This window comes from Schistocerca gregaria, chromosome 2, assembly GCF_023897955.1.
Source record: "Schistocerca gregaria isolate iqSchGreg1 chromosome 2, iqSchGreg1.2, whole genome shotgun sequence".
NCBI classification, from domain to species: domain Eukaryota; kingdom Metazoa; phylum Arthropoda; class Insecta; order Orthoptera; family Acrididae; genus Schistocerca; species Schistocerca gregaria.
Genome location: NC_064921.1, coordinates 350,895,253 through 350,913,997, shown reverse-complemented (window position 1 = coordinate 350,913,997; position 18,745 = coordinate 350,895,253). Strand labels below are relative to the sequence as shown.

The 18,745-nt window shown below is 37.4% G+C and overlaps 1 protein-coding gene across 13 annotated transcripts in view; it reads right to left on the bottom strand.

Moving 5' to 3' along the window:
• Positions 1 to 659: 659 nt before the first annotated feature.
• Positions 660 to 18,745, bottom strand: part of LOC126337032 (serologically defined colon cancer antigen 8 homolog) — a 285,601-nt gene continuing 267,515 nt past the window's right edge. For 6 of the 13 annotated variants that reach the window (XM_050001330.1, XM_050001327.1, XM_050001329.1 and 3 more), the window contains one exon: positions 660 to 1,473. In XM_050001330.1, coding sequence (XP_049857287.1) covers positions 1,446 to 1,473 — 28 coding nt within the window. In that variant the 3' untranslated portion in view covers positions 660 to 1,445. Of the gene's footprint in view, positions 1,474 to 11,025; positions 11,109 to 11,373; positions 11,516 to 18,745 lie in introns of all 13 variants that reach the window. The other 7 variants (XM_050001319.1, XM_050001320.1, XM_050001322.1 and 4 more) reach the window with 2 other exon arrangements.

The window sequence follows — 18,745 nt, the reverse complement described above, 5'->3', positions numbered from 1 at the left end:
TCTCTCTATAGGGCGAAGATTATGAAAAGTGAGCACACATTCCACTGTAACATAAACAAAAAATACGTACTATAGTACTAGTAGGAGGGGATCATAGTTAATTAAACGTGTAATGACTGCATTATTGATTCATTGTTATGTCTCATCGTGGAAGACAGGTTTTAGATGAGGGTTTAGTAGAACTGAAGAACGAATTATGTAACAAGGTTGTTACACATAAATGTAAGCTACATTTCACCAGTTAATTTTGTTGATTGCTTTAACCATTAAGAATCTATAGGAGGCTTGTATTTACACATATAGGTTTGTGTGTTAGGAGGAAATGTAACAAGCAGAGTGAGTTGTTCAGGGGCCTAACCCTTATACAAGATGCGATATAAGGGAAATACTAGTTTTATATCACACCGATGAGGATAGTATAGGTCACTGATGATGATGCATTTATTTTGAGTTGTATCATGATATCTTACACCACAATTAACTGAGACTTGATAAGCATACTGTCATATGCATACAGCTTACACGAATGAGGATAGTGCAGGTCATAGATGATGATGCATGTATTTTGAGGTGTATCATCACAATTTACTGAGACTTGATAAGCACTCACTGTCAGATTGATTGAACTTTGTGTGGAATATAATGTTAAAAAAAATCTATCAAATTCACTCTGACTTTTTAATATCCCGCAGCAACAAAAACAATGAAGATGTACAGACATGACACATACATTATAAAAACAAGCATGAGACTGTATTTTCTGTATAGTAATTTCAATTATATTCCTGCATAACACGCTATATGAAATGAAAAATTGTTAGCCAGTCTCCTAAAGATGTCCTTTCGCTTCTATAGCTCCTCTTATCTTATTTATACACAAACATAAACAATTTTAATAACTAAAATATGTGTACACAAAATTTAGATGACATCATAAATATGTACACAAGAATACCAATGCACAATGAAATGAAGTTCTGTGCATATTTAGTAACATCGTGAAAAAAAGATTGAGGAATAACAGTTTTTGTTGTGCTGTCTAAGTGAAAGTTGCTACTACTTGAAGATATCTAGCTGTGCAGACTGCGATCCACATGAATCGCTGTCAGTAGCTAAATCTTCCAGTGTAAGTGGAGGTACAGCCACCTCACGCCTCCATGGACTGAGGAGGAGGTGGTGGTCCAGTGAGGAGGATGCCTGGGTCTTGCTCATATGGAGGTTCGTGTGTTCCGTATTCTGGATGCTGTTGCTGTTGTTGTTGATCCTGCTGCTGCTGCGGCTGTTGTTGTAGAGGTTGCTGTTCTTCATGCTGTTGCTGCTGCTGTTCTGTTTGGTAACCATACTCTTCTGGTTGCTCATACTGTTGGTGGGGAGGGTATTCGACTTGTTCTTCATAGCCTTGTTGTGAATCATACTGTCCTGTTTCAAGTCTCCTGTCTCTTGTTTCATTTTGCTCCTCTCCAAATGTGTTGCCTGAAATTTAAAAAAAAAAAAGATAAATGTTCAACTAGTGTTGATGAGCTGAACAGTACGTGCAAAACTCCAATTAAAACTTAGTATTATGATGCAAATACTACTAATAATTAATAATATAATGAAAATACAGCAGTGTTTACTAGTAAAGTCAACTATTGCACCTCATCTATCAAAGGCACAAATAATTTTAATGATCAGCTGGAAGTGTTCTTAATATGTGCAACATATGTTCATCTACGATTCCAAATACTTTTGGGGACAAAGTTTCAGTGCAACATTTTAAGCATCTAGTAACATAAAGCCTTTAAGTATTTATATCCTGTAGTTCAGAACACTTGTGCATCACTAACAGGTTACAGTTGCAGTTTCTGGAATGAAAAAAATGCAAGCAAATGGAAACTAAGGTTGAAAATTGACATTATTGTTATGCATTCCTGACCACTTAAGAACATCCAGCTCTATGAATGTGTGGTTTTCAACCAAATATAACCTGCCAACAAATGCTTCTGCAGCATTCATTCATTTTATTGAAAACAATTTAACGTCTTTTCACTGTGGATTTATACACAGAGGTGGTTTGCAAACTTGTGAAGTACTGTCTAGAGCAGACAGGCAGAGACCAGTAATTTCAAATATTTCTAATCTGGATAAACATGTGCACATCCCATTTGTGAACAGAGGAGAGTTCACTCTCAGGGACAGGGCAATGATGACAATCAGCCTCCAGGAGAAGACCAAAACATGTCATATTATTCTATTAGAAGCAAGTTACCACATCACAAGTGCCAAATATTATTCAATCGATAGTCACTTTTTAAAGTCAGGTTAATCATTTACACAAATATTGTTTACCTGAGTTCACAGATGTAGTATGCAATTTCACTGAACTGTTGAAATATACCTCAACAACTTGCATCTGTAGCGATTTAAGTTATGTTAGAATTTATACCTTTCAGCTAAAAACTGGTACAAAAAATTATCTGACTGATGTGGCATTCTCCATTGCTTTCATCATTATTAATAAAGATCCCATCAGATGAGATCTGACAGAAAGAAAACAAGAATACGAAATGCAGTCTTGAAAAAAATAGAGCTGTGGTATTGTCCACTGACCACCGTTTCCAAACTACTTCTTCTCTGAAACTACATCAACATCTGTAATTATTGCTGATGTAAGATTTCCTTGACTCACTGATCATTCCTGTGCAGCTGTAATACGCCCAAGTGATTTGATAAATATACAAGCTGTCTATCTAAAAAATAATCTCTTTTGCATTGTCTTGTTCTTTTCAAAAAATTGCAAATACATTTAATTTTATTGTCAATATTGTTCCATTCCAGAGTTTCAGTTTTAGATTGTACAATCACCGAAATTATCGTAAATCTCTCACATCTAATACTTATGAATAACTACTAGCTTTTCCTTGCTAGAAACAGTGACGAAGTATCTTGTATTGGTTCTTGGAGCTGTATAGAAAATTGGATAGCTAGCAAGCATGTGGTTCATGGTGTGGGTTCCTGTTGACATGTCCTAGTTCATGAAGCACAGGCCAAGTAAGTGGTCCTGACAGTCAGGATACCAGTTACTTTGGAATAAGGCTGGGCATATCGGACATATTCTGAGTCGTGGTCACCTTTGTGATCAGACGGCAAAGACTACCAAATCCACCGGTTAGTCCCTCAACCGTTAGGGGTAAAACCCAATGGGACCCGGGGCAAGTACGGCTAGCAACCTGCTTCCCTGGTACTTTAAATATGATGCTGGCAACAATCAGAGCAAAATGCCTCGGACCTTTGGAGGTGACGGAGTCCCACCTGTAATTGACAAACCAGGGTCTCCTAAGATACGACTCGGCAAACAAATGGTAACGAGATGGGGAGATATTAATATCAATGGGGGCTACTTTGGGAAGAAGATAGAGTTGGCAGAGGCTGCAAGTAAGATGGGGTTGGATGTTTTAGCTGTTAGTGACATTTGGATAAGGGGTGAGAAAGAAGAGGAAGTGGGAGAATACAAGGTTTACCTGTCAGGAGTCAAAGCAGGAATAGCACAATGGGGTGTAGGGCTTTACATCAGAAAAGAAATGGAATCCAGCATAGTTTCAATAAGGTACGTAAGCGAACTACTGATGTGGATAGATTTGACAGTGTCTAACAAGAAAATTAGGATTGTGTCAGTATATTCGCATTGTGAAGGGACAGATCAAGATAAGATGGATAGTTTTTATGACACACTCAGTGACATAGTTGTTGGAGTAAAGGACAAGGACAGTGTTCTGCTCAGGATTGCCAGGATTGGAAATCGAACAGAAGGGTATGAAAAGGTTATGGGTAAATTTGGAGAGGATATGGAGGCCAACAGAAATGGGAAACAACTCTTGAATTTCTGTGCCAGTATGGGCTTAGTAATCACACACTCCATTTTTAAACATAAGAACATTCACCGGTATACTTGGGAAGGCAGGGGAACCAGATCTGTCATTGACTATATAATAACAGATCAGGAATTCAGGAAGGCTGTGAGGGATACACGTGTATTCAGGGGATTCTCTGATGACACTGATCACTATTTAATCTGCAGTGAAATCTGTATTGTGAGGCCGAAAGTGCAGCAGGTCAGGTCCATATGTAGGAGGATAAGAGTGGAGAAACTTCAGGACAAGGAAATCAGGCACAAGTGCATAACAATGATTTCAGAAAGGTACCAGTTAGATGAATGTAGTCAATTACAGTCATTGGAAAAAGAATGGACAAGGTACAGGGACACAGTACTAGAAGTGGCTAAAGAATGTCTTGGAACAGTAGTGTGTAAAGGTAGGATGAAGCAAACAGCTTGGTGGAATGATGGAATGACACAGTCAAGGCAGCCTTTAAAAGGAAAAAGATGGCGTATCAAAAATGGCTACATACTAGAACTCAGGTAGACAGAGAAAGTTATGTTGAAGACAGAAACAAAGCCAAACAGATAATTGCAGCATCCAAGAAGAAATCTTGGGAAGACTTTGGAAACAGGTTGGAGACTTTGGATCAAGCTGCTGGAAAACCATTCTGGACTGTAATTAGCAGTCTTCGAAAGGGAGGTAAGAAGGAAATGACAAGTATTATGGACAGGTCAGGAAAACTGCTGGTGAATCCTGTTGATGCCTTGGGCAGATGAAGGGAATATTTTGAAGAGTTGCTCAATGTAGGTGAAAATACGATCAGTAATGTTTCAGATTTCGATGTACAATGGGATAGGAATGATGATGGAAATAGGATCACATTTGAGGCAGTGGAGAAAATGGTCAATATGTTGCAGTGCAATAAAGCAGCTGGGGTGCACGAAATTAAGTCAGAACTCATCAAATACAGTGGAATGTCAGGTCTTAAATGGCTACACAGGATAATTGAAATGGCGTGGGAGTTGTGACAGGTTCCATCAGACTGGAAGAAAGCAGTACCATCAGACTGGAAGAAAGCAGTAATCACACCAATCTTTAAACATGGAAACAGAAAATATTGTAACAACTACAGATGTATCTCTTTAATCAGCGTTGTGGGTAAAATCTTCTCAGGTATTGTTGAAAGGAAAGTTCGAGTATTAGTTGAGAAGAAACTGGATGAAAATCAGTGTGGGTTTAGGCCTCTTAGGGGTTGTCAGGACCAGATCTTTAGCTTACGGTAAATAATGGAGAAGTGTTATGAGTGGAACAAGGAATTGTATCTATGCTTTATAGATCTAGAAAAGCCATATGACCACGTTCCTAGAAGGAAGTTATTGTCTGTTCTACGAGATTATGGAATAGGAGGCAAACTTTTGCAAGCAATTAAAGGTCTTTACATAGATAGTCAGGCAGCAGTTAGAGTTGACGGTAAATTGAGTTCATGGTTCAGAGTAGTTTCAGGGGTAAGATAAGGCTGCAACCTGTCTCCACTATTGTTCATATTATTTATGGACCATATGTTGAAAACAATAAACTGGCTGGGTGAGGTTAAGATATGTGAACACAAAATAAGCAGTCTCGCATATGCGGATGACTTAGTTGTGATGGCAGATTCAATTGAAAGTTTGTAAAGTAATATTTCAGAGCTAGATCAGAAATGTAAGGACTATGGTATGAAGATTAACATCTCCAAAACGAAAGTAATGGCAGTGGGAAAGAGATATAAACGGACTGAGTGCCAAATAGGAGGAACAAAGTTAGAACAGGTGGACAGTTTCAAGTACTTAGGATGCATATTCTCACGGGATGGCAACATAGTGAAAGAACTGGATGCGAGGTGTAGCAAAGCTAATGCAGTGAGCGCTCAGCTACGATCTACTCTCTTCTGCAAGAAGGAAGTCAGTACCAAGACTAAGTTAGCTGTGCACCGTTCAATATTTCGACCAACTTTGTTGTATGGGAGCGAAAGCTGGGTGGATTCAGGTTACCTTATCAATAAGGTTGAGGTTATGGATATGAAAGTAGCTAGGATGATTGCAGGTACTAGTAGATGGGAACAATGGCAGGAGGGTGTCCACAATGAGGAAATCAAAGAAAAACTGGGAATGAACTCTATAGATGTAGCAGTCAAGGCGAACAGGCTTAGGTGGTGGGGTCATGTTACCCAAGAGACTTATGGGTTCAGCAGTAGAAGGTAGGAGGAGTCGGGGTAGGCCAAGGAGAAGGTACCTGGATTCGGTTAAGAATAATTTTGAAGTAATAGGCTTAACATCAGAAGAGGCATCAATGTTAGCACAGAATAGGGGATCATTGAGGAATTTTATAAGGGGGACTATGCTCCAGACTGAACGCTGAAAGACATAATCAGTCTTAAATGATGATGATGATGAGCAAGAATGAGAGAAGTTTTAACAGATGGCACAGGAATATATTATTACTGTTCACTCAGGACACTTCTTGAACTATGATAAAAGCATAGACTGCAGCTGTTAACATGAGTGCCCATAGAAGAAAAGAGAAGGCAAGAGGGCTGCTGAAGTATGAGAAATGAAAAAAAGACTAGGGTGAAGTATTTTTAGATCAGAAAAGAATGACTTTTTACAGTGAAGCAGAACTATAGTCAGAGGATGTGATAGCTCTCATTTATTGACACTGCCTTCATTGTGACATATGTCCAATGAAGTTATAGACTATGTGTAGAAAATTTAAAGGAAACCATTGCTGTGGAGTGCCAATAAATATCAGGTTGATTGTTTATTCTACATGTACACCTTCATAACACAGATCCATACTAAAAAGAATACTAGAATACACGAGTTTTTAGATGTAATCAGTTTTAATTAGAAGACTCAGTTTTCGATATTCGTCTCTCTAGTGTCATCAAAATACAGAAAATCAGCAAAATTAAACTGACTTCAGAAAATTTACTTTGAATAATTTAAGCTCACAGCAGACACTATAGCCTGAAGCTGCACTGTTTTTACAACAGTATCGGTTGTAGAATGTGGAAGCAGAAGGATTTATATTAAGCAAGAGAACCACAATGATATAAGCCATTAAATTAAATATTAAAGCAGGATACTTAGTGCAGTAATATGGCAAGAAAGCAGAGATGATGGAACAGCCTCTGAGCTAATGTGTAGCATAATATCGTTTAACTAAGTATTATTTACAAAACATATTTACCTAATAGTTCAAAAATTAACACTGATCAAAATGAAAGAAAAATTTAAAATTAATTAGGTAATGTTATACACTTTGTGTTTGTTACAGCTTTTAACATGCCAAAGTTGAATGATACACAACCTGAAAAGTGAATATAAAATTGCTTGTTTTTCTTGCTGTTATTCAGAAATTAGGTGAAGAAAATGAGTATTATTCTAGTGTCTACAACTATTGTTTCATTACATATTTAATTAGAGAAGAATGTTTCAGGTATCCAAACCTAACTTGTTGCCAGAAACAGTGAGAGCAAGCACTCATTAAAGGTTATAGGTTGCAAACCATTGTATTTTGTTTGTAATGTTTCTTTCATTGAGCATAAATAATGTGAATTGCAGCCCTATTGGTGACACTGATTTTATACAGATGTTGGCCCTTCTTGCAATTCAATTTTTTTAGTCTCTTGCTGAAATACTTGTTGCAATTTTGACTTCTAAAGAGCTATATGGGAGTATTTTATAAGTTGATTCATGAAATACTGACGCAGACAGTACACAGGATATATAAACACGTCGGCTGATTTGTACACTGTGTTTAATAACAAAGGTAAGAAAAACTCATAATAGGGAAGGGCAACCATTCAGCTATAGTGGGTTTCTGAATGAAGCACACAACCAAATAACAGAAAATGGCTTTCACACTAGCTTCCAAGCACTATCTGTCTTCCTTTAAGTGTTTCCGTGCTCCATGCATCAATCTGTTGTAGGTGAGCAGTTGCCTTTCCTTTATTTTGTGTTATCCCTTCGAGGGATTTATGTAATTGTAACAAAAACTTATCTATACCAACTTCCAAAAATTGCTGCAGAGTCAAAGGAAAGTATTTTTTAATCTATGAATCCCCCATAGGTCTCCCAATTTTAAGCAATGTTTAGTATGCTGATGATTTGTTTTCCACTTTTCAATCTTTCAGAAGCAAACAATTCCTGTTTGAAAAAATGGAAACTATATGTTGGATCTGTCTACTACAAAAGAAAGATGTCACAGAATTAAGGGTGAGGCAAAATACAGTTTAATCCTGCCATTTCACGTTCACTTTGCCAGATAAGTAAGAAATGTGCGGACAGTACTTTCAGCATCTATATATTTTGTTTGTGCTAAGAGGCAACAAGCTTCTGTATGTGGTTCCATCTGCTGCATGGAAGAGGTTGGCTAAATGAAGTGTGTGCCTGATGTTGAAGGCAGCACTGGTCTTTGCTCAGCACTGTTCAGAGAGAGACCAAATATGTCTTGTGGCCATTGAAAACACTGAAAAAAATACTACTAAAACCGGTCCACATTTGTATTTCCAAACATCTGCTTCACTTGGTTGAGCTATGAGTACAGGGGTTTGTTATATTCTGTGTTTATCCATGCATAGTTGCAGCATTACATATTGGTAGCAGACTTGCATTTAATAAGACCCTGTTCATGCACTTTCCTTTACATTATTGTGATTGATTCATGCGAACATTATTTATGCAGCAATTTTAAATTATCAAGTATGATTCTCGCTGTTCAGAAACTCATTCCATTTTATTTAGTACAGCTTCTGCAACCAGTTAATTTCTTGACCACACAATGACATTTCTAAACAAGCTGATCCTTACATTTGGTAACTGAATATTGTGAATTTGTGGTAACGTTTGAAAACACATAACCTAAGATTGTTGCAACTGACATGTTTCTGTGAAGTTTCAATGTGTCACATCTAGTATCAGATCTACTTCCTAATATAACTTTTATAGTTTCAACATAATTTCAATACACATGTGAATCTTAGGCCAAACACTATAGCCACATGGGGTAGCCGCGCGGTCTAAGGGATCTTGCCATGGCTCGCGCGGCTCCTCCCATCAGAGGTGTGGTGTTGTCTTTAGCGTAAGTTAGTTTAACTTAGATTAATTAGTGTGTAATCTTAGGGACCAATGACCTCAGCAGTTTGGTCCCATCAGGCTTACCACAATTTTTTTCCAAATTCTATATTTTTGTCATTGCTTTATCCATAAGTAAAGTTGTTTTGCCTGCTGATGACTTAAATTCATGCCAGTGATCACATTTGTTTCATAATCTCTGTGCTTCATTTAGATTTAGATCCTCTTCAACACAGCTATACTATGTGATCCTAAGTATCCGGACACCTGGCTGAAAATGACTTACAAGTTCGTGGCACCCACCATCGGTAATGCTGAAATTCAATATGGTGTTGGCCCACCCTTAGCTTTGATGATAGCTTCCATTCTTGCAGGCATACGTTCAATCAGGTGCTGGAAGCTTTCTTGGGGAATGGCAGCCCATTCTTCTCGGAGTGCTGCACTGAGCAGAGGTATCGATGTCAGTCGGTGAGGCCTGATAAGAAGCCGGAGTTCAACAGCCCAAAGGTGTTCTATAGGATTCAGGTAGGACTCTGTGCAGGCCAGTCCATTACAGGGATGTTATTGTCATGTAAGCACTCCGCCACAGGCCACGCATTATGAAGAGGTGCTCAATCATGTTGAAAGATGCAATCGCCATCCCCCAATTGCTCTTCAAAAGTGGGAAGCAAGAAGGTGCTTAAAACATCAATGTAGGTCTGTGCTGTGATAGTGTCACGCAAAACAACAAGGGGTGCAAGCTCCCTCTATGAAAAACATGACCACAACATAACACCACCGCCTCTGAATTTTACTATTGGAACTACAGGTGTTGGCAGATGACATGCACCGGGCATTCGTAATACCAACATCCTATCATCGGATTGCTACAATGTGTACTGTGTTTAGTCACTCCACACAACATTTTTTCCACTGTTAAATCACCCAATGTTTATGCTCCTTACACCAAGTAAGACGTCGTTTGACATTTACTGGCGTGATGTGTGCCTTACGAGCAGCCGCTCGACAATGAAATCCAAATTTTCTCATCTTCCTCCCAATCGTCATAGTAATCGTGCAGTGGATCCTGATGCAGTTTGGAATTCCTGTCTGATGATCTGGATAGATGTCTGCCTATCCTATTACACATTACGAGCCTCTTCAACTGTCGGGAGTCTCTGTCAGTCAACAGACGAGGTCGGTGTGTACGCTTTTGTGCTGTATGTGTCCCTTCACTATCACTATCACATTGGAAACAGAGGACCTAGGGATGTTTAGGAGTGTGGAAATCTCACTACAGACGTATGACACAAGTGACACTCAATCACTTAACAATGTTCAAAGTCTGTGAGTTCCGCGGAGCGCCCCATTCTGCACTCTCATGAAGTCTAATGACTACAGAGGTCACTGATATGGAGTGCCTGGCAGTAGGTGGCAGCACAATGCACCTAATATGAAAAACGTATGTTTTTGGGGGTTTCTGGATACTTTTGATCACATAGTCTAAGTTCGCGGAAAATTTGTACGAGAAAGCAAATGAATTTTATTGAACTTGTTTTTATATGTTTGTTGATTTCTTTTCTGTAAATAAATTTTCATTATATGCTCTTCTCATTTTAGTGTTCTGTGGCAACTGACTTTCTGAGAAAATGATTCCTCTTTTACACTTTGGTGTGTTACATTTAACTCCTGATTGCTTAGAAATTACAAGATATCTATCTTTCTCTGTTATTTCCCTATTTAGATGTGAAGGCTACATACAGTGCAATAATATTCTATTTTTAATTTCTGAGAGGCCTTAGGCTTTTCTAATATCAAATACAACACACATATTTGATATCATGGATAGCATTTATTACGAAACATTTGTAATAAATGTAGGTTATGTAATGCTTATTACTGTTTATTTCATGCCAAGAGGACTGCAATTTAAGTATTAGCTTTAGCATTTCATCGCACAATCAGCCACAGATAGAATAGACTACTTAAATTGTGTACTTTAATTATTTATATTTGATCTTTATTTTTTGTGTTGCAGCTACTTTAAAATGTATTTCATCTTGTTACTTAATTACCTCTCCACTCTTCAGTCCCAAATGAGACTGCAAGTTTGTTATTTAAATAATCTATGTTACTTTGTAGCCCGGCCATCTCTTCCCTGTAAAATAAATAAATATTACACCACAAAAAATTATATTGACATAAGAAATGTGTGTGGACAGGAAACAAGCAAAGATTTTGGGGCTGCCAGTACGCTTTCTACCAAATATGTGAATGCAGACCATCTTTAACACCAATTTGTCATAACATAACCCAAACATTGACAAAGACCACATCTATTCGCAGTCAAAACAGTTCAAGGTATTTCCAAACTCTGTTGCTGTTTTCCTTAGATATTTACCACACACATTTCAGAACCTAACCTGTATTTCCTTTTCTGCTGATAGTTCATCACAAGCACTAAGCTTAATATTTTCCTTTTGCAGCTCCTTATAGTTTTTCCACACCTGCTCAAGTTTTCCCAGCAAATTCACATTCTCCCCCTTTAATGCTGTTTTTTCTTCCCTGCAAACATGACACTTTTGTAAGCAGATAGTTTTTGTTGTTGTTCCAAATACTGAATGTTCAAAGAAATATAACAGTGTGTGCTTAAGCTACATTAGAATTTACTTTCCATGGAGTTAAAATTAATGCAACTGCTTAAAATGGACTAATAACAGATAAGACATGTTATTACAGATTGTTATGAGAATGATGAATGATTTTGGGAGTTTTGATAACATTAAAGTTCAAGAACATTCTTATCATTTAAGGAATTTTAGTAGCTGCAACATTTTTCAGTTGCACAGGAGTTAGGAAGTAATGATACAAATGTTTATCAAACCTATTAAAAGTCACAGGATACATAATGACACACCAATGTTTCAAAATTCATAATTCAGCCAACAGCTCTGCAAGAAACTTTACTGTAAGAAGATAAAAACTGTATTTTGACTAGTTTCTTGGATATCTTACAACCAGCATTAAAAGCCTAGTTAAATTTCAAATTCACCTAACCTCTCTTGCATACAACAGCAACAAAAACAGAGTAAGATTTTTAAATCTTTAAGATTCCATTGCCCAGAGAGTCATGCCAATCTTTGTTCAGGGAGCTAAAAATTTTAATTATTCCATGTATTTACATTTATGAACTGTTTACCTTTATCTGTGCCAATCCAGAATTTTTTATAGGAAACCATTTTCAACACTTATACAACACAAGAAACAAAGATAATGTCATGTTGCCATCTCGTAGACTAAAACTCTACTGCCAGACTTCTCATTATACAGCTATGAAAATTCATAATACATTAAAAATGAAATCCTTTCACAGTATGGAATTAGGTTTACTGAAGATAAGATTATGCACCATCCTAGTGCAAAAATTTTATTATTCACTCATGGAATTTTTAAATGATGATGAAGATTTCTTTGTAGACTCATAAACAAATTTGTAATGACTTTTGTAAATTAAGATTGTTTTTGTTTTTTGTTATTTGTCTTATCACAAAATACAAACAGAGGAAGCAAGAAGAAAATAGTATAAGAGCATTTCATTTCATTGGTATTAATAAGAAATTATATCATCAGAGGATGTCAAATATTGTGTATTAAATGTGTATTAAGCCTGGAACACAACAATAATAATCAATGGCATTTTGCTACACATGTTAGAAAAATTGAACATTCTATTATGAACTTCCTGTTTGCAACATTAATTAACACACATAAGCAGCACAACTCACACACACACGTGATTCCTGTCTTCAACCCCTGTGGCTGGAAGCAGACTAAAACTGCAACTGCACTTGGCAGGAGCAGCAATCTGGTGTGGGTGGAAGGGGTAAGGAGGCAACATGGGACAGGGAGGGGAAGGGATAGCAGGGAAAGGGTGAGGACAGGGTAGGCTGCTAAGTGCAGTAGGGAAGTTTGGGGGAAGGGGAAGAATGGAAAAGGAGAGAAGCAGAGAAAGGGGAAAAGAACTAGTGAGTGCATTGGCAGAACAGAAGGCTGTGTAGTGCTGGAACTGGAGCAAGGAAGGAGGTAGGCAGGTGAAGATTGCCTTCTGGTCGAAAGCTTAAAGTATAGCACTCGTTTCATTGTGCCTCTCTGATATTCAATGTCTCTTCTATATGTTGAACAGCAATCTATCCATTTCACAATATTGTTGCAACATTAATTTCTATCTTCTCCAGTAAATAGCAAGGAATCAGATACAGCAGAATGTGTAGTTGTTTCAACTGAATATCATCAAAGTTGCATAATTAGATATCATCAAGAACATTCATAACACAGAGTCACACCCCCCAACATACACATACACATAGGGAGAGAATTTACAACTAAAATGTTGAAATGAATGAAAGAAGCAACATGACAAATTTCATTGTATTTCATGCTGTTCAATAAACAATGAGAATTAAAATATAAAGGTGGAAAAATAAGAGGAAATAAGAAAAGGCATAATGCTTGGAAAATGTAATAACAATGAAGAATGGAAACTAAAGATATTCAACAGCTGATGTGCTGTGTTTATTCAAACAATGTACAGTCCAGACAGTGGCTTCTCAAGTAAATCAAAGGAAGAAAGACTATGGTTAAATTAGCTGGTGTTGCTGAGGTCATTAGAGATGAAACAGTAGCTAAGACTGGGAAGTATAGAAGAAGGAAATCAGCTGTGTAGTTTTCACAGAAACCATTCTTGCATTTGCCTTAAGCAATTATGGAAACAACGGGATACCTACATTTGGTTGGATGAACAGAGATTTGAAACGATGATCATTAATGTGTGAGTCCAAAGTCTTACCACAGAGCTACTTCACCTAGTCTCTCACAAAAATCAACCTGTTTCTACTACTCAGACAATCACTAGCAGCTAACAATTTTTTTACAGAAAGACACCTGACTCTAAAACAGCAGCCTTCCCTCAATCCTAAATGAACCACTTTTCCATGTTTAATCAGTCTGTCCATTATTTGTGGATGGTCACACAATTAACCTTTCAATACCTAGTGTGAACATACCTCTGGGCTGCGACAGAATGATGAAACAAACAAACTCTGAGTAAATGATTCTTGTGATGGCAAAAGTCTGTGACAACTGTGACGACTGAGTAAGTATCCAGAATGCAAGGTACTTCTACTTAACATTTCTTATACTAATGAAGTTGTACAAACAAATTACTCAGATAGTAAAGAATCAAAATGCTTCTAATTTAATGTTCAGTCTTATTTTTATAGTATATATGTGGTGTTTAGGATTCGACCCCAGGTCTCGTAAGAGCATCTGGCTAGCGAGCAGGAGACCCGAGTTTGAGTCTGGGACAGCACACAATTTCAAATTTCCCCATTTATGTAAATCAATGTTCACTAGCAGCTACATGTTGTAATTCCTTTGTATCTTTATTTCTATCCATTTCTGTATGACAGCATGTTCTATTCAAATGAAAGACATTATGCCAGACCTTACAGTATGCACTGTAAGGTCTGGGTGTGTATGTGAGCATACACCACACTATCAAGAGCTGCCTCTGTGTGCACTACACCAAGCCCTCTATTGTGATAACAGGCTTTATTTATCATTTTTTTTCAAGTGCCTGATATTCTCTGAGCCTGCAAAGCAATTATACTGTTGTTAACATCAGGTATATATGAAGTATTTACACAGAAAGAAAACATGTATGATCCACATTGACTGAGAATGCATTTTCTTTTCTATATGTCAGTTTGTGAGCTTTCCATTCCTGGGACCAAAGACACCATCTCCTGCTCATGCTGTTGGTAGCTGCTGTTAAGTTCTCTTCCCTGTGTTCCTATCATGAAACTACAAAATTCTGTTTAAGTTGCTGTTGTACTGGCTTAAGTTACTCTATAAAAGAATGTCCATGATTTATCTCTAGCTTGGGGTTCTTTCGGTCTTATAAACTGATATGCAGTTGGGAGAGTGGTGTACAATCACATGCCCCTCCATATCCACATCCAGTGACATCGGTCGGCTGAGGATGACACGGCGGCCGTTCGGTACTGTTGGGCCTTCATGGCCTGCTCGGGTGGAGCTTAGTTTGGGATTCTTTTACTAATACACTTTCTCATAAGTCCAGAATAAGACTTACAAGATATTGTTATTTAACACCTCCTTCAGACCAACCATTCACCATTGTTCTGCATGCCTTACCATACTCTAATCGGTAAACAAAATAACTGACTGAAATACCACATGACTTCATTGCTACTGATATTTTATTTCAACAAATACTCTTTAATGAGATTTTTAAATATAGGGCTTCCATTCTGAGTTTCTTTGTGTAGAACTGTATGTTACTGGACACATAAACCAAAGATAAAAATATATAAAACTACACTTCTGGACATTAGAACTACAAAATCATGAAGAAGACAGCATGCAATAAATTGACACGAAGCATACTACATGCTCGGATATTAGCATTTCAATACAACTGAGCTAAGTAGGTGGCAGTAATGGTATCTAAAATGAGAGAGTTACACTATTTAAACTGCTGCCAGGGACACGATAAAATTCAAATACATTGTACAATATGCTTTAGACATGTATGTACCAACCAAGGTTGTGAAGAATGGTAAGGACTTTGTCTGGGAACTTAGTCTACTTTTAAATATACTTTAATAGTGCTTGTTTGCCACTCAAGGCCTTCTGTTGGTAGCAAGCTATCCAATTTTTCTCTGTTGTTACTCCATCTTGGGTTTAACATTGTTTGAAAAGTAAAGCAGTATAAGACATGGAAGGAAATGAAAGATAGTCAAAATCTTTAATAGAAAGAACACAAAATGCAGGCAAAGAATGAACAAAATAAAAAAAAAACCAGTCAAAATTTATACTGATGAACAGTAATATACACAAGATTATACCATTGTCTTGGAGAATGCTACAGTTGTGTGTGGCACTTTACTACAATGGTCTCAGGCATTTTTCTGACTTTTTTTGGTGACAGCCATCTACGGAATGGGCAGGACTAAAGACAGTTGGGTAAGATGTGAATAGAGAGCGCAGTTACTTGTTGTGGCTGTTTCTGATGATATGACCTCAGATAAAGACAGCTCCCGCCCTTCTGACTGATCCAGTAAGATACAAAATTATTTTTAATTAATAAATAATGTTCTACAGGTGAAGGACTGGAAACACAATAAGTTACACAAGAAATTGCAATACTACATTAGTCAGAAAAGAATATTGCTAAACCAGAAATGAAATTGTTTGAATAGTTTTAAAACTAGGAATTCACCTTTTTAGGATTAAGTCAACTTTGAATTTTTATGGAGTTGTATAATTTTTTGTATTGGATTAATTTTTTTACTATTTTTTGTACTTGAATGCCATAAACGGTGTTTGTAAGATTTTTGAGGGCATAGATGGTTCACAGTTTTTTGGGTCACTTATGTTATTATTCAAGTGTGTGATTGGCAGAGAGAGACATTACCAGCATACTCAGGTTTATTTTTATAAACTGAGTTGGACATTTGACATCTAGAGGATCTAGTTGCTGGTAGTTTCTGAATGGGAAATGGAGGAAGGATATTGGTGGCTGCGAAGTTTTCCATAGCAGGGAATCAGAGCTAGTTTTTGTGGTCTGTAGTCATGAAGCTGGTGGTGTCTGTTCTGCAGGGTCAATGGATATCACTATCCTCCAGCCTGCCAGTAAAGTATGACCAGGGGAGAGATCGTGGGGTGGAGCTGGGAGTAGGGAGAAAGGGAATTTGGCTTTGGAATATGTCTTCCACTCTTTTTAGGCTATGATCTTTCAATAGCTCTTCCTCTTTTCCTTTCTCACTACCTTTACACAGAGGGACCACACTTAATTACGCACTTTCCACAATGCAAAGTGTCATTGTGTATTCTTCGTATTCAGCCATTTACAGTGGGATTATACTGTACCAGTCACACCATAACTTACCTTGAAAACATCTGACACATGGTCAAAGGGCCCCTGTGAGACTGTATCTCCAGGGACTGTAAAACCAAAATCTAAGATAGATGATATTAAATATGCTGTATTTTAATGGAAAAAAGAGAAATTTAATTTTTCACAATGGAAACTCCAGATTGGAATGTTAACAATGTAAGTGAAAGATGGATTGCTACTTACCACAAAGATGAAACATTAAGTTGCAAACGGACACAATTAAGAGACATTTACACATTATCTTTTGGCCACGGCTTTTGTACGAAAAGGAACGCGAAACACGTACCATTCACTCACACAAGCAAGCACACGTGAAGCGCACATGACCACCATCTCCAGCAGCTCAGACCAGAAAGCAACTCTGACGAAGGCTCTGGCTGAAAGCTTATGTGAGTCTTTTGATTGTGGCTGTCAGCAACTTAATGTGTCATCTTTATGGCAAGTAAAAATTTAATTTCTTATTGTATAAGGAAAATGTTAAATATCTGTAAAAAATTGAAAGTTTTTTTTGTAACGATTGTTTGAGAAAACTTATTGCCTCAATTTTATACATAATGGTTATAGGAATATTCATTTGCTGGACTGTAACCTGCACTTTACTGTGTTGTAGAAAGGTAAGGGGTGAAAGGGAAGACAGAAAAGAAGGAGAAAAGAAAACTCAGCAACAGCTCACAGAAAACTGGCTTAATGTCTGACTAAAGAGGTGTTTGTAATTAGATTGTTTCTTAGGGTGTATGATGGGGCTTAATAGAAACTGCATGTGACCAACATGATTGAACAATAAGAGCTATAAACTGGAAAGGCACACAAAGTGCAGATGGAGGCAGAGTAAGGGTAACAGAAAAATGTGAGATAAGGAGGAGATATTGTACAAAATATCAGTTATCAAAGATATAAAAAACAATAATAACAAATACACAAGGGGAAGAGAAAACTATCATACAAGATAACTGATGAAAGGACATAGAGGCAAATGAAGTGTATGGCAATGTGAGCTGAACAGCAATAGAAAAGTATGTAATGAATGAATAGGTCCCATTTGAGTTTATCTGTACTTGTCATTTAAGGTGGAGTGCGGGGCTGGAGCAGAAAGAAATATACATTATCAAATAATGTTCCTATTTTTATATTCCAGAGAATGCTCTTACCTGTAATATTTGGTATTCATAGAGTAGAAAGCCTTTGATGATTCATACTTACTAAATGTTTACCAATGCCAAAATAATTTGTAGAACAGTTGATGGATATAGAGTACAATGTCACAGGCCACCACCTCTTTGACTGTGTATGCATTTCCCATGTGGAATACATGATAAAAGAGCTGGTTTATAGGCCAAGCCTAGCACAAGGCCAAGGCAAAAGTTTCTCACCTGACTTGTGAAACTACTTTTTGGGTTAAAAATTGCATGTTGGGAATGAGTAGATTCCCTCTTAAGTGCTGTTATGAAAGTTCTCCAAACTAACCACCTATTGAAATTCCTGCCAGATTAAAGCTGTGTGCCGGACTGAGACTCAAATTCGGGATCTTTGCCTTTCAGAGGCAAGGTACTGGCAGAATTGAAGGTGTGAGGATGGGTTGTGAGTCATGCTTGGGTAGCTCAGTTGGTAGTGTACTTGCCCATGAAAGGAAAAGATTCCGAGTTCGAGTCTCAGTCCAGCATACAGTTTTAATCTGCCAGGAAGTTCCATATCAGCGCACACTCCCCTTCACAGTGAAAATCTCATTCTGGAGATATCCATCTATTGTTCTCACAAAATCTTCATTAGACTTTCAACCGCAGTGGAAATAAATATAAATTACAAGATGCCTATTTTGA